General features: G+C 43.9%; 1 protein-coding gene across 4 annotated transcripts in view; it reads right to left on the bottom strand.

Moving 5' to 3' along the window:
- The window catches only part of LOC140725256 (tau-tubulin kinase 2-like), a 363,522-nt gene that overhangs the window by 84,520 nt on the left and 266,173 nt on the right, over positions 1–12,829 (bottom strand). For all 4 annotated transcript variants that reach the window (XM_073040487.1, XM_073040490.1, XM_073040489.1 and 1 more), the window contains exon 12: positions 7,263–7,474. In XM_073040487.1, the coding sequence (XP_072896588.1) occupies positions 7,263–7,474 (212 nt within the window). The remainder of the gene's footprint in view (positions 1–7,262; positions 7,475–12,829) is intronic.

The raw sequence follows: 12,829 nt of genomic DNA, 5'->3' as shown, positions 1-12,829 counted from the left end.
GTAGAACATGTGAAGGAGAGGCCTGCATACTCCGAAGTGCCTCAGTTTCCTCAGGAAGTAGAGGCCACTCTGGCCCTTCTTGTACACAGCCACTGTGTTGGAGCACCACTTGAGTCTGTCATCCAGGTATACCCCCAGGTATTTGTAGGTCCTCACCATCAATAGTAACAGGAAACTTAGACTTCCTAAAATCCTTTACCATCTTCTTTGCCTTACTGATGTTAAGCTGCAGATGATTCAGCTTGCACCACTTGACAAAGTCCTCCACCAGGGCCCTGTATTCATCCTCATGTCCTCCCTTTATACCAGGGGTGTCAAACTCATTTTAGGTCACGGGCCGGATTGAGCAAAATGCAGCTTCATGCGGGCCGGATCAGTCGGACGCGTGCGAACGCAGCTTTCGTTGCCTCCGTTTTTTCAGCCTGCTCTCATGTGTCTCAGTCTCTGCTATAACTACAAAGTGTTTCACTTTACAAATTCCGTTTCTTATGAAGAAGACTGCCGAGCAAGACTGCCGAATAAACACTAAAAACCCTGAAAACCTGGTACCTGAATAAACTCAGCATTAGCCATATCATACGCCATAGGCGCTTCGATTACTGGGACCAGCTTTAATAGTAATTAGATATTATCTCGCGGGCCAAAGATAATTCCACCGCGGGCCTTGAGTTTGACATATATGCTCTAAGGGGACAGACTATGTGGAGGGCTGCTAACAGCCACGAGAAGGGGAGTGGTCAGTATTGACTGTTACAACAGTGGTGAAGAGGAACGCCTCAGATGGGAGTGTGAACGATGGGAAACCCCTCTGAGAGTGAACCTTCAGGTTCCTAAGCAGAGAGAGTCGTGGGGAAAACTTTCTTTCTTCTTCTTCTTTATCAATCTGTTTATTGATTTAAAAAGAACATACATACACCCAACTATTGCTGAATCTTCAGAGAATTTCTGTAGGTGGCATAGAAACATAAACATAGAAAACCTACAGCACTGTACAGCCCCTTCAGCCCACAAAGCTGTGCCGAACATGTCCCTACCTTAGAACTACCGAGGTTTTACCCATTGCCCTCTATTTTTCTAAGCTCCATGTAGCCATCCAGGAGTCTCTTAAAAGACCCTATCGTTTCTGCCGGACCACCACCGCTGGCAGCCCATTCCACGCACTTTAAAACTATGCCCTCTCGTGCTAGCCATTTCAGCCCTGGGGAAAAAGCCTCTGACTATCCACACAATCAATGCCTCGCAGTCAATGCCACAGAGTGGTGAATCTGTGAAATTCATTGCCAAAGACAGCTGTGAAGGCCAAGTCATTAGATATACTTAAAGGAGATAGATCAGCTCTTGATTAGGAAGGACGTCAAAGGTTACAGGGAGAAGGCAGAAGAATATATCAGCCATGATCAAACGGTGGAAGAGACTCGATGAGCTGAATGGCCTAATTCTGCTCCAATGTCTTATGGTCTCTGCCCATATGCAGGTAGGACAACCAGATGCAACACACACAAAATGCTGGAGGAACTCAGCAGGCCAGCCTGCGTCTGTGGAAAAGAATAAAGAATTGACGTTTCAGGCCGAGACCCTTCATCAGGACTAAAAAGAAAGGGGAGAAGTCAGAATAAAAAGTTAGGGGGAAGGGAGGAAGATGTACAAGGTGGTAGATGATAGGTGAAACTGGGAGGCAGCAGGGTGAAGCAAAGAGCTGGGAAGTCAATTGGTGTAAGAGATAAAGGGCTGGAGAAGGGGAAATCTGATAGGACAGAAGGCCATGGAAGAAAGGGAAGGCACAGGAGCACCAGAGGGAGGGGATGGGCAGGTAAGGAGATAAGGTGAGGGGGGAAATGGGAGTGGGGAACAGTGAAGGAGGGAGGTGGGGCAAATACTGTAAGTTTCAAAAATTGATGTTCATGCCATCACATTGGAGGCTACACAGATGGAATATAAGGTCTCTAACCTGAGAGTAGCCTCATCGTGGCAGTAGAGGAGGCTATTAACTGACATGTTGGAATAGGAATGTAAACAGAATTGAAATGGGTGGCCACTGGGAGATCCCACCTCTCATCATCTTATACACCTCTATCAGGTCACCTCTCATACTCCATCACTCCAAGGAGAAAAGGCCGAGTTCACTCAACCTATTCTCATGAGGAATGCTCCCCAATCCAGGCAACATCCTTGTAAATCTCCTCTGCACCCTTTCTATGGTTTCAACATCCGCGGTCATCCATGGCCTCTGGTTAGCGCGTGTAGTGATGGTCTTGGACACAGTGACATCGTCAATGCACTTGCTGACGTAGCTAGTCACTGATGCATCACTGATTGGTAGAGTTGCCATCAGATTCAGCTTCCCTGAACATGTGCCAGTCAGTGTGCTCAAAGCAGTCTTGAAGAGCAGAGATGGCTCCTGCTGGCCAGGTTTTCACCTGCTTCTGAACTGGTCTGCAGCACCTGATGAGCAGTCTGTATGCTGGGATTAGCATAACAGAGATGTGGTCTGAGTAACCGAGGTGGGAGTGGGGCTCCGCCTGGTAGCCATCCAGGATGTAAACAAGGTGCAACGTGTTCTCCCCTCTTGTTGCAAAGTCCACATACTGATGGAATTTGGGGAGCACTGATTTAAGGTTTGTGTGGTTAAAATCTCCGGCGACAATAAACAGTCCATCAGGGTGTGCGTTCTGCAGTTCGCTAATAGTCCCATACAGTTCACAGAGCGCCTCCTTAGCATTAGCGCTGGGGGGAATGTAGACACCGACTATGAGGACAGTGGTGAATTCCTGTGGCAAATAAAATGGTCTGCATCTAAGAGTCACAAACTCCACTAGCGATGAGCAGTGTCTGGAAACCAGCACAGAGTTGTTACAGGTGGAAACCAACACAGAGTTGTTACACCATTCTGTATTGATGTAAATACACAAGCCACCACCGCGAGTCTTACCAGAAAGAAGTGTCCCTGTCCGCTTGAAACAAGGCAAGCCCGTCCAGCTGAACGGCGGCGTCCGAAATTCCATCAGTGAGCCACGTCTCTGTAAAAACATACGCACAGCAGACTCTGTACACCCGCCAAGTATTTCGTTGGAGTTGGATGTAGTCCAATTTATTGTCCAGGGAGCGGACATTGGAGAGCAGAATGGACAGGAGAGCCAGCCGGCTAGGGTTTGCTTTTTGCCTGGCATGGACCACTGCCCACTTGCCTCGCTTCTGCTTCTTCGCACATCGCTTACGACGTCTCCATCTCTGGCCACCAGCATCAGACAACTCTGACGACTGTAGGCCCGATCCCCTTAGCAAGTTGAGGTCATGTAATTTAACCAGCAGATCTTCATGAAGGTTTGTTTTTGGGTGATCTCTGTACTGTAGCAGTATCTGGCGATGGTAGATAGTTGCTCTGTTATCCGTGTGCCCTAATCAAAAACTGTGTCTCAAAATTAAATTAGAAAATTAAAGTAAAGTAACACCAGGTCTGAAAGGCTGCTGCTGACGTGCCACACCACCTGCTGGGCCTGATGGGCCCCATCTAAACCCCTTGCTCTAGGGAGATGCCAATTGATATTTGGGAAATTAAAATCTCCCATCATAAGAACTCTGTTATTATTACACCTTTCCAGGATCTGTTTCCCTATCTGCTCCTCAATATCTCTGTTCCTGACTTCCTGACTGGGAGACCTCAGTCAGTCTGGATCAGAGGCAGCATCTCCAACACCATCACACTGAGCATGGGGGGCCCCAGGGCTGTGTGCTCAGTCCACTGCTGTTCACTCTGCTGACCCACGACTGTGCTGCAACACACAGTTCGAACCATATCATCAAGTTCGCCGATGACACGATCGTGGTGGGTCTCATCAGCAAGAACAACGAGTCAACATACAGAGAGAAGATGCAGCGGCTAATGGACTGGTGCAGAGCCAACAACCTGTGTCTGAATGTGAACAAAAGAGATGGTTGTTGACTTCAGGAGCGACCATTCTCCACTGAACATTGGCGGCTCTTCAGTAGAGTTCGTTAAGAGCACCAAATTTCTTGGTGTTCACCTGACGGAGAATCTCACCTGATCCCTCAACACCAGCTCCATAGCAAAGAAAGCCCAGCAGCATCTCTACTTTCTGTAAAAGCTGAGGAAAATCCATCTCCCACCCCCTCATCCTCACCACATTCTACAGGGGTTGTACTGAAAGCATCCTGAGCAGCTGCATCACTGCTTGGTTTGGAAATTGCACTATCTCGGATCGCAAGACCCTGCAGCAGATAGTGAGGTCAACTGAGAAGATCATCAGGGTCTCTCTTCCTGCCATTACGGACATTTACACTACATGCTGCATCCGCAAAGCAAACAGCATTATGAAGGACCCCACGCACCCCTCATACAAACTCTTCTCCCTCCTGCCATCTGGGAAAAGACACCAAAGCATTCAGGCTCTGACTCTGACTCTGGGTTTTGAGGAGTCTGATGGCTTGGGGGAAGAAACTGTTACAGAGTCAGGACTGACACCAAATTACTGCCCACTACTGTGCCTATTGTCTTGTTTATTATTTATTGTACAAACAAGCTGGAGGAACTCAGCAGGTCAGGCAGCATCCGTTGAAACGAACAGTCAATGTTTCGAGCCAAGACCTGACGAAGGGTCTCGGCCTGAAAAGTTGACTGTTCGTTTCAACGGATGCTGCCTGACCTGCTGAGTTCATCCAGCTTGTTTGTACGTGTTGATTTGACCACAGCATCAGCAGTGTACTTTGTGTTTATTATTTATTGTAATGCTTGCACTGTTTTGAGCACTTTATGCAGTCCTGGATAGTCTAGTGTAGTTTTTTTGTGTTGTTTTACATAGTTCAGTGTAGATTTTGTATTGTTTCATGTAGCACCATGGTCCTGAAAAACGTTGTCTTGTTTTTACTGTGTACTGTACCAGCAGTTATGGTCGAAATGACAATAAAAAGTGACTTGACTTGACTTGACTTACTATTGGGCGGCCTATAAAAAATACCCAGTAAAGTTATTGACCCCTTCCTGTTCCTAACCTCCACCCACAGAGCCTCTGTAGACAATCCCTCCATGGCGTCCACCTTTACTGCAGCAGTGACACTATCTCTGATCAATACTGCCAAGCCCCACCTCTTTTGCCTCCCTCCCTGTCCTTTTTGAAACATCTAAAACATCTAAAGAAGGCATGAAAAGCATCACAGTAATAAGAGGATCTAAAGCCAAAAGGAAGGGAGTAAATTAAATTAATCCATCATTAGCAAGAAGGAACTGATCAAACCAATAGGACTCAAATGACAAGTTCCCTGAAACCTAGGGTCTGCAGCAAAGTATCTCAAAAGATGTGGCTGCAGAGATGCATTTTTTTTGTGTTCTTCCAAAGTTGCCTTGATTCTGGAAAGATCCAGCAGACTCAACCCCGACCATCACTGAGGATGGGGGTTTTCTTGCAGGTACAGTACTGTGCAAAAGTCTTAGGGACATATATTATACAGGCAGTCCCCGGGTTACATACGAGTTCCGTTCCTGTGTCCTTCTTTAAGTCAGATTTGTATGCAAGTCGGAACAAGTACATCCGGTATTATTTAGCGTCAGTTAGTCAAACGTTTGTCTTAGCATATAGTATATATTTTACCTTTCTATGCATATAAAACACTTAAGAAACGTATGTAGTCCAATAATTAAACCACTGTGTTTCTTAGTAATAATTGTAGCTTTCATCGGGGCAGGGCCTTTTACATGCTCCATTATTCTCACTCATCCGTTATCCTTTAAAATTGTTCCAATCGTTGACAGACTGTAGCCTAACGATTTTCCAATGACCAATGGCATTTCACCTCTTTCCAGGCGCTTTATTATTTCCACTTTATTTTCAATCGCGATCACTTACCGTCAATGGAACAGAAACACTGCGGGCGGTGGATTCCAAGCTCCGCCGGCTCCCGAGGTCCACTGAGTCCTAAGGACCACCGCACTGAGGCAGGCTAAATGGGACAAGTGGGGGCTGTGCTGGGTTTGGGTATTCGATCCTCCACAATATTCCACGTGGGAATTTAAACTGGAGGTGGCACTGTTTTATTTTTACGAGGCCGAGTTACAAGCTCAACATCAACCCGGCACAGAAGCGGTCTGGATCGAACTCGGGAACCTCTGTTCTCCAGCCCGGTTCTGATCTCACTGTGCCACCAGCCAACCGGAACGGGGGGGGGGGGGGGGGGGGGAGGCGGGGTCAGGGTGAACCTTACTAAGAAAAATTTAAGCTAAATACAAAGTTCAACACTCAACACAGTATCAACAGCAACAACTTAAAATGGCGGACGGCGTTGCGATCTGACTTAAAATGGCGGACAGCATACTCCTTCCTTGGTTCGTAAGTACGAGTTATCTGCAAGTTGGACGTTTGTAACTCGGGGGACTACCTGTATAGCTAGGATGCCTAAGACTTTTGCAGTATAATGTAGTAATTTTATGCATTGCTCTGTACTGCTACTGCAAAAAGAAAACAAGTTTCATGTCATATGTGTGATGAGAAATCTCATTCTGATATGGGTCTCTATTGTGGACTGAGAATGGGAGAGGAGAATTATGGTTAGAAAAAGAGGAATAGGGATGGAAGGGAGTGGGAAGCACTGGAGACACATTCTGTAATGATCAATACACAAACTGTTTGAAATCAAATGACCTTGCCTGATGTCTCAGGGCTGGGTGTGTTTGCACCCGTGCCACCCCCTACCACTGGCACTCCTTCTCTGCCACCTGTCCCAAACCCCTCCCATGGCAGTCTACCCCCACCATTCCCAGCATCCTTTGCTCCCGCCAGATTTACAAATTCACTCTGTTCCACATTGACAAATACAGTAATGTGCAAAATTCTTAGGCACCCCAGCCATGTACACGTGCCTAAAACTTTTGCATAGTACCCTATCTTCCCATAGCTGCTCTTTAAAAGGTGATTTGACCCAGTTGTTGGTCACTGTTTTGGTAAGTAGCCTACTGTCAAATTTGGCTCTTATTCAACAAAAGATAATGAAACAATTAGAAGTAGGACTTCTCAATTAGTTTAACAACATTAATCTACAAAAATTATCCTGAATTAAAAGTTGCGACATTGAGGAATTAATCTAACTGAAGGCACAAGAATCAAGTTCCATATAGTTCATTGTCTTGTGAAACCTACATTTCCATTGAGAAATGAGCAGTGTTCATTCGGTGGAAGTGCCAAGATTCTTGAGAACATTCCTTTCAATAACTACAGAATATATTCATAATGGCAAGAGAATAAATTTGCACTTACCAAGCTTCCAAGAATTTATCTGTGCTAGGCTTTGGCTCCAAGGTGAGATGTTTTTCAAACTCAAAGTTGTGAATTGATTTCAACTTCCTTAACAATCGCATATCTCGATCTGGCTGCAAAATCTCAGAGCGTACCTTCACAGGGGATCCCAGGCTTGGCCCATTTTGAGGCACATTTCCAGCACCGTGACTGCTCTCTTCCTCAGTGACCCCCTACATATTAGAAGAAAAAACGTCTGTAACCTCAGCTACAAAGGGCAGTCAATAAAAACAATAAAATTATGCACTTGCCTATTTTTCTTTCACAATTGTCACTTTATCCCTCATCTTCACACACTATTTAGCTTTTATGCTTAAAATCTTCTTGAAGATGTGTGTAAACCAAAAACCTATTTGCTCTTCATTTAAACACAATAAGTCTCAATGGTGTCCAGGGCACCATTCAAAAGGAGGCTGGGCAGCTGTGGCAGAGAATATTCAAATCTCGATCAAACTCAATAAAACATGTTTTCTACTGCTTATTGAATCATTCTACGAACAAATTGATTACTTAATTTTCTTATTAAACAATAGTGACCAAAGTACTTAACTGGCTGTAACGGCCTGAATGGATATCATGAGACTGTAAAAACTGCTTTAGTAAATCAAGACAACACACAAAATCCTGGAGGAACTCAGTGGGTCAGGCAGCATCTATGGAGAGGAATAAACAGTTGACGTTTCAGGCCAAGACTTTCATCAGAACTGGAAAGGAAAGAGCAGAAGCCAGGACATGAAGGTGTGGGGTGGGAAGGAAGTACAAGTTGGCAGGTGAGACCAGGTGAGGGGGTAAGGTAGGTGGGTGTAGGAGGAAGGATGAAGTACAAAGCTGAGAGGGGATAAGAGGAAGAGATACATAGCTGAAGGAGGAGGAATCTTATAGAAGAGGACATTACACTATAGAAGGAAGAAAGAGGGAGGTGATGGGCAGGTGGAGAAGGGGTGAGAGGGTAACCAGAATAGGGAATGGGAAAAGAGAGAAGGGAGAGGTGAGGGAGGAGGAATAAGTTACCAGAAGTCAGATAAATTAATGTTCATGGTATCAAGTTGGAAGCTATTCAGATGGTTGCTTCTCCAACCTGACTTCAGGCTTCATCATGGTAGGAGGGCAGGGACAGGCATGTCAGAATGGGAATAGGAAATCAAATTGACAACCAGGAGAGTGAAGGTGCACAAGGTGGTCCCCCAATCTGCATTGGTTCTCACCTTTGTAGAGGATGGGCAGGTGAAGTGAACCAAGTTCAGGAAAATTTATTACCCTTCAACCGTCAGACCCCTGAACCAAAATGGATAACTCCACTCACCTCAACACTGAACTGATACCAATTTCAAGGACTCCACAACTCATGTTCTCAGTATTTATCTACCTATCTAGTTATTTATTGTATTTGCACAGATTGTCTTCTTTGCACATTGGTTGTTGGAAGGGGAGAATGTAAGGTTAGGTATAGCACTTGTCATGCTTGCAGGGATAAGTGCCAGGAGGGCGATCAGTGGGGAGGGACCAGTGGACAAGGAGTACAGAAAGCAGTAGGAAAGATGTTCTTAGTTGCAGGATTGGCAGAAGCTATGGAGAATAATATGTTTGATATGGAGGCTCAATGGGTGTTAGGTAAGGAGTGTAAACGTCTCTGCAAAATTGGAGTGATCAAGGGGACAAATGGCAAACAGGTTTCTGGACAATGAGTGAATAGGAGCAGCAAGAGAACAAAAGACAGAGAGAAGAACATAGGAGCTATGAGATATAGAGCAAAAGGACCAGTCAGACAGGTCACAAACAAGAGAAAATCTGCAGTATACAAAATACTGGAGGAACTCAGCGGCCAAGCAGCATCTATGGAAAAGAGTAAATCATCAATGTTTTGGGCCGTGACCCTTCATCAAAACAAATTGGATATGTCTTTCACTCTCAGAGGAAGAAAACAGAAAAAAGGTACAAAGCCAAGCCAATACCACAGATGAACGCTGATACAAAGAGTGAAAAATGGGATTACCTTACATTGTAGAATTCTGTAGTAAATACAGAAGCCTTCAATGCTTCCAGACAAATGATGTGCTGCTCCTTAAGACTTTATTGGGCCCCTCATCTGTGATATTGGTTCAACTTGTTAGTTTCTTGACTCCCCTCCACCACCCCCATTCATCATTGAACATGTCCAACTTGACCTGCTGGGCATATCCTCTTGCTCTACGTTTCACAACTGCTAAATTCTTTGTCTATGTTCTCTCTTTAACTGCTTCCATTTACTTAATGAGTAGATAGCCTTGTTTACTGCACATTCTCATGGTCACCCTAATTACACTATGACAGAGACATCCAATCCTCCACCACCATACACTTCTTGGAGTTTCAAAGATCCTTTTGTTTCCTTGCAGCCTTGATGAAGGGTCTTTGACCTGATCTGAAATGTTACCACTACTTCTACCACCACCCGGCATAAATGTGGTTAAATCTTCTGAATATTTCCAGCAATCTCAGTTTTTACTGTAGATTCCAAGCATCTGCATTTTTTTACCTTTACTTTTGATAGAAGTTGGTGCATTTTTTTTCCCTCTAAATAATATTCCTGTACCAAGTTTTTCATGTTTTTTTCTGTGGTTTTACATAAAATATTGATTTACCATGGTAAAAGTCATCATTTATATAATTTTTTTTACAGTATATAATGATAATTTAAAACTGCAGCCACATCACTACGTGGCTACAGTAGCAATCATTTTGATATTTTCAATTTTAGTGAAACAGATTTATGGAGGATCATGCAATAAACAGACATCAAATGAAACTAAAATCCATTCATTCTAATGTCAAACGTAACAATGAAAATAGTTGCAGTTTTACATCTTTTATGGAACAAACAAGTATATTGTACTCCAAGTATAGGAGCAACAATTTCAATTACATTAAATGCAATATTCTGAACTTTTTCATAAATTTTTTCTTGTTAAAAAGTTATTACTGCACTTAATATCTTAAGCATATTTTGCTCTAACTTCTTTTACAAGTTCACAATTGACATCACCACAGTAGGTCAAATTTCAAATAAGGATGTGACTTTGTAGAGGAAAGAGATGAGAATCAAATGACATGGTGTCAGGACAACAACCTTTCCTTAAACGTCAGCAAAGGAAAAAACCTGGCCATTGACTTCAGGACAGGGGGTAGATAAATCAGTTTTGTCTCTATCAATGGTGTTGAGCTGGAGATAGTTAAGACCTTCAAGCTCCTAGGCATAAACATCACCAATAGCTTGCCCTGGTTCAACCATGTAGACACTATGGCTAAAGAAGCACACCAGTGCCTTTACTTGCTCATATGGCTAATGAAATTCAGCATATCCCCACTGACCCTCACCAACTTTTTATAGATCCACCATTGAAAGCATCCTATCCAATGCATCACAGCTTGGTAATGGCAACTGTTCTTCCAAAGACTGCAAAAATTGCCGAGTTCTCAGTCTATCACAAATACCAGCCCCTCTTTCACTGTTTACACTTCCTGCTGCCTTGGAAAAGCAACCAGCACAATCAGAGACCCCACCTCTTTTCTGAACTTTGAATGGGGCAGAAGGTACAGAAGTTTGTAAAAACACACAAGGCACTAGGACGGCTTCTATCTCTCTGTAAAGAGGCTCTAAAACAGACCTCTTGTAGGTTAAAGATGAACTCTCAGAATTTATGCTATTATGGCCTTTGTACCTTGTACAAAGTACCTTGTTGTACTTTGCACAACACTTTCTCTATACCTGTAACACTATATCCAACATTCCATCAGTGCTTTTCCTTGTACTACCTCAAGGTACTTATGTTTTGAAATGATTAGTATAAATGGCTTGTGAAACTAAGATTTTTGAGGCAAGATGACACCAGTGACCCATAGTAACGTTCTGTGGACTATGTACAATACTTCCAAATATACTTCTGTTGAATTACTCTCACTGCAATTTGCAGCATGTAGTTTCTCTTTAAGCAATGTACTTTTAAGTTGACTTAAAGAACTATAGACTTCATGATCTTCTAAAAGATTCAGCAGACCTAACTCTCAAGCAAGCAGGTACATCATCTTTTAAGTGAAGGAAAGTTTAGCACCACGACCAGAAGAGAGGTGAGTGTGGGGGAGGGGGGAAAGAGACTCCATGCCAGGCTGAATCACAAAGGAATGAGACCCTCTCTGCCCAGCATCTTGCTGGCAAGTGTGCAGTTGCTAGAGAACAAAATTGAGGACCCAGGTGCACATTGCTACATCAGAGGAAAATGAAAGATTGTTGTGAGCTTGTTTATCTGAGACATGGCTTACTCCCAGTACACTAGATACAGCAAATAACCTGAAGGATGGACTGAACTTTTCAAATCATAGTCAGGGACTTCAACCAAGCTTGACTGAAGAAATTTCTGCCCAATTACCATCAGCAAACAAGCTGTAGCACCAGAGGTCCCAACACCTTAGACCACTGTTGTACTAACATAAGGAATGTCTACCATTCCATGCCCAGACTGCATTTCAGGAAATCTGATCACTTGGCTGTCCTTCTCCTAACTGCATACAGGCAGAGGCTAAACAGCAAGGCCCCAGAGATTAGGATAGCAAAAAGGTGGTTGCAGGAAGCAAAGATGCGGCTACAGAATTGCTTCAAGTCAATGCACCATAGTTGTCACAGACTTTATAAAAACAGTTGTAGACGAGTGTGTCCCCACAAAATCATTCAAAGTCTTCCCCAATCAGAAGCCCTGGATGAAACATGAGACCTGCAATCTGTTGAGGGCCAACTCAGCGACATTCAAGTCTGGTGACCATAAAAGTTACAAGTGGTTCAGGTACAATATCGGAAAAGCTATTTCACAGGTGAAGTGGCAATTCTGGATTAAACTTATATCAATGAAGGATGCTCTACAGATGTGGCAGGGCTTTAATGTTATTACCTCTTATAAAATAAAATCAAGCAACAGAGGCAACATCAGGGCTTTGCTTCCAAATGAGCTCAATGTCTTCTATAATCACTTTGACTGTCAAAACCTGGAGGAACCATCACAAACTCGCACCGTCCCTGATGATCCTATGATTTCAGTCTCTGAGGCCAATGTGTGAGCAGCCTTCAGGAGGGCGAACCCACAAAAAGCATCCGGACCATATGGGGTACCTGCCCAAGTACTAAAGACCTCTGCTGATCATGTGGGTGGAGTATTCACTGAGATCTTTAATCTCTCACTTCAGCAGTCAGAGATACCCAACTCAGGCTTCACTTACACTAGTGCCAAAGAACATGGTAACCTACCTCAGTGACCATCATCCAATAGCACTTACATCTACAGTGATCAAATGTTTTGAGAGGTTGGTGATGAAACACATCAACTCCTGCCTGAGAAATGACTTGGATTCGCTCCAATTTGCCTAATGGAGCAACAGGTCCACAGCTGTGACACCTCATTGGCTCTTCACTCAATTCTGTTACATCTGAACAGTGAAGATACATACATCAGGATGGTCTTTATTGACATTCAGTACCATCATCCCCTTAAAACTAATCAATA

Source organism: Hemitrygon akajei, chromosome 3, assembly GCF_048418815.1.
Source record: "Hemitrygon akajei chromosome 3, sHemAka1.3, whole genome shotgun sequence".
NCBI classification, from domain to species: Eukaryota; Metazoa; Chordata; class Chondrichthyes; order Myliobatiformes; family Dasyatidae; genus Hemitrygon; species Hemitrygon akajei.
Note: the sequence above shows the minus strand (reverse complement) of the source record. Positions and strands in the feature narration are given on the sequence as shown.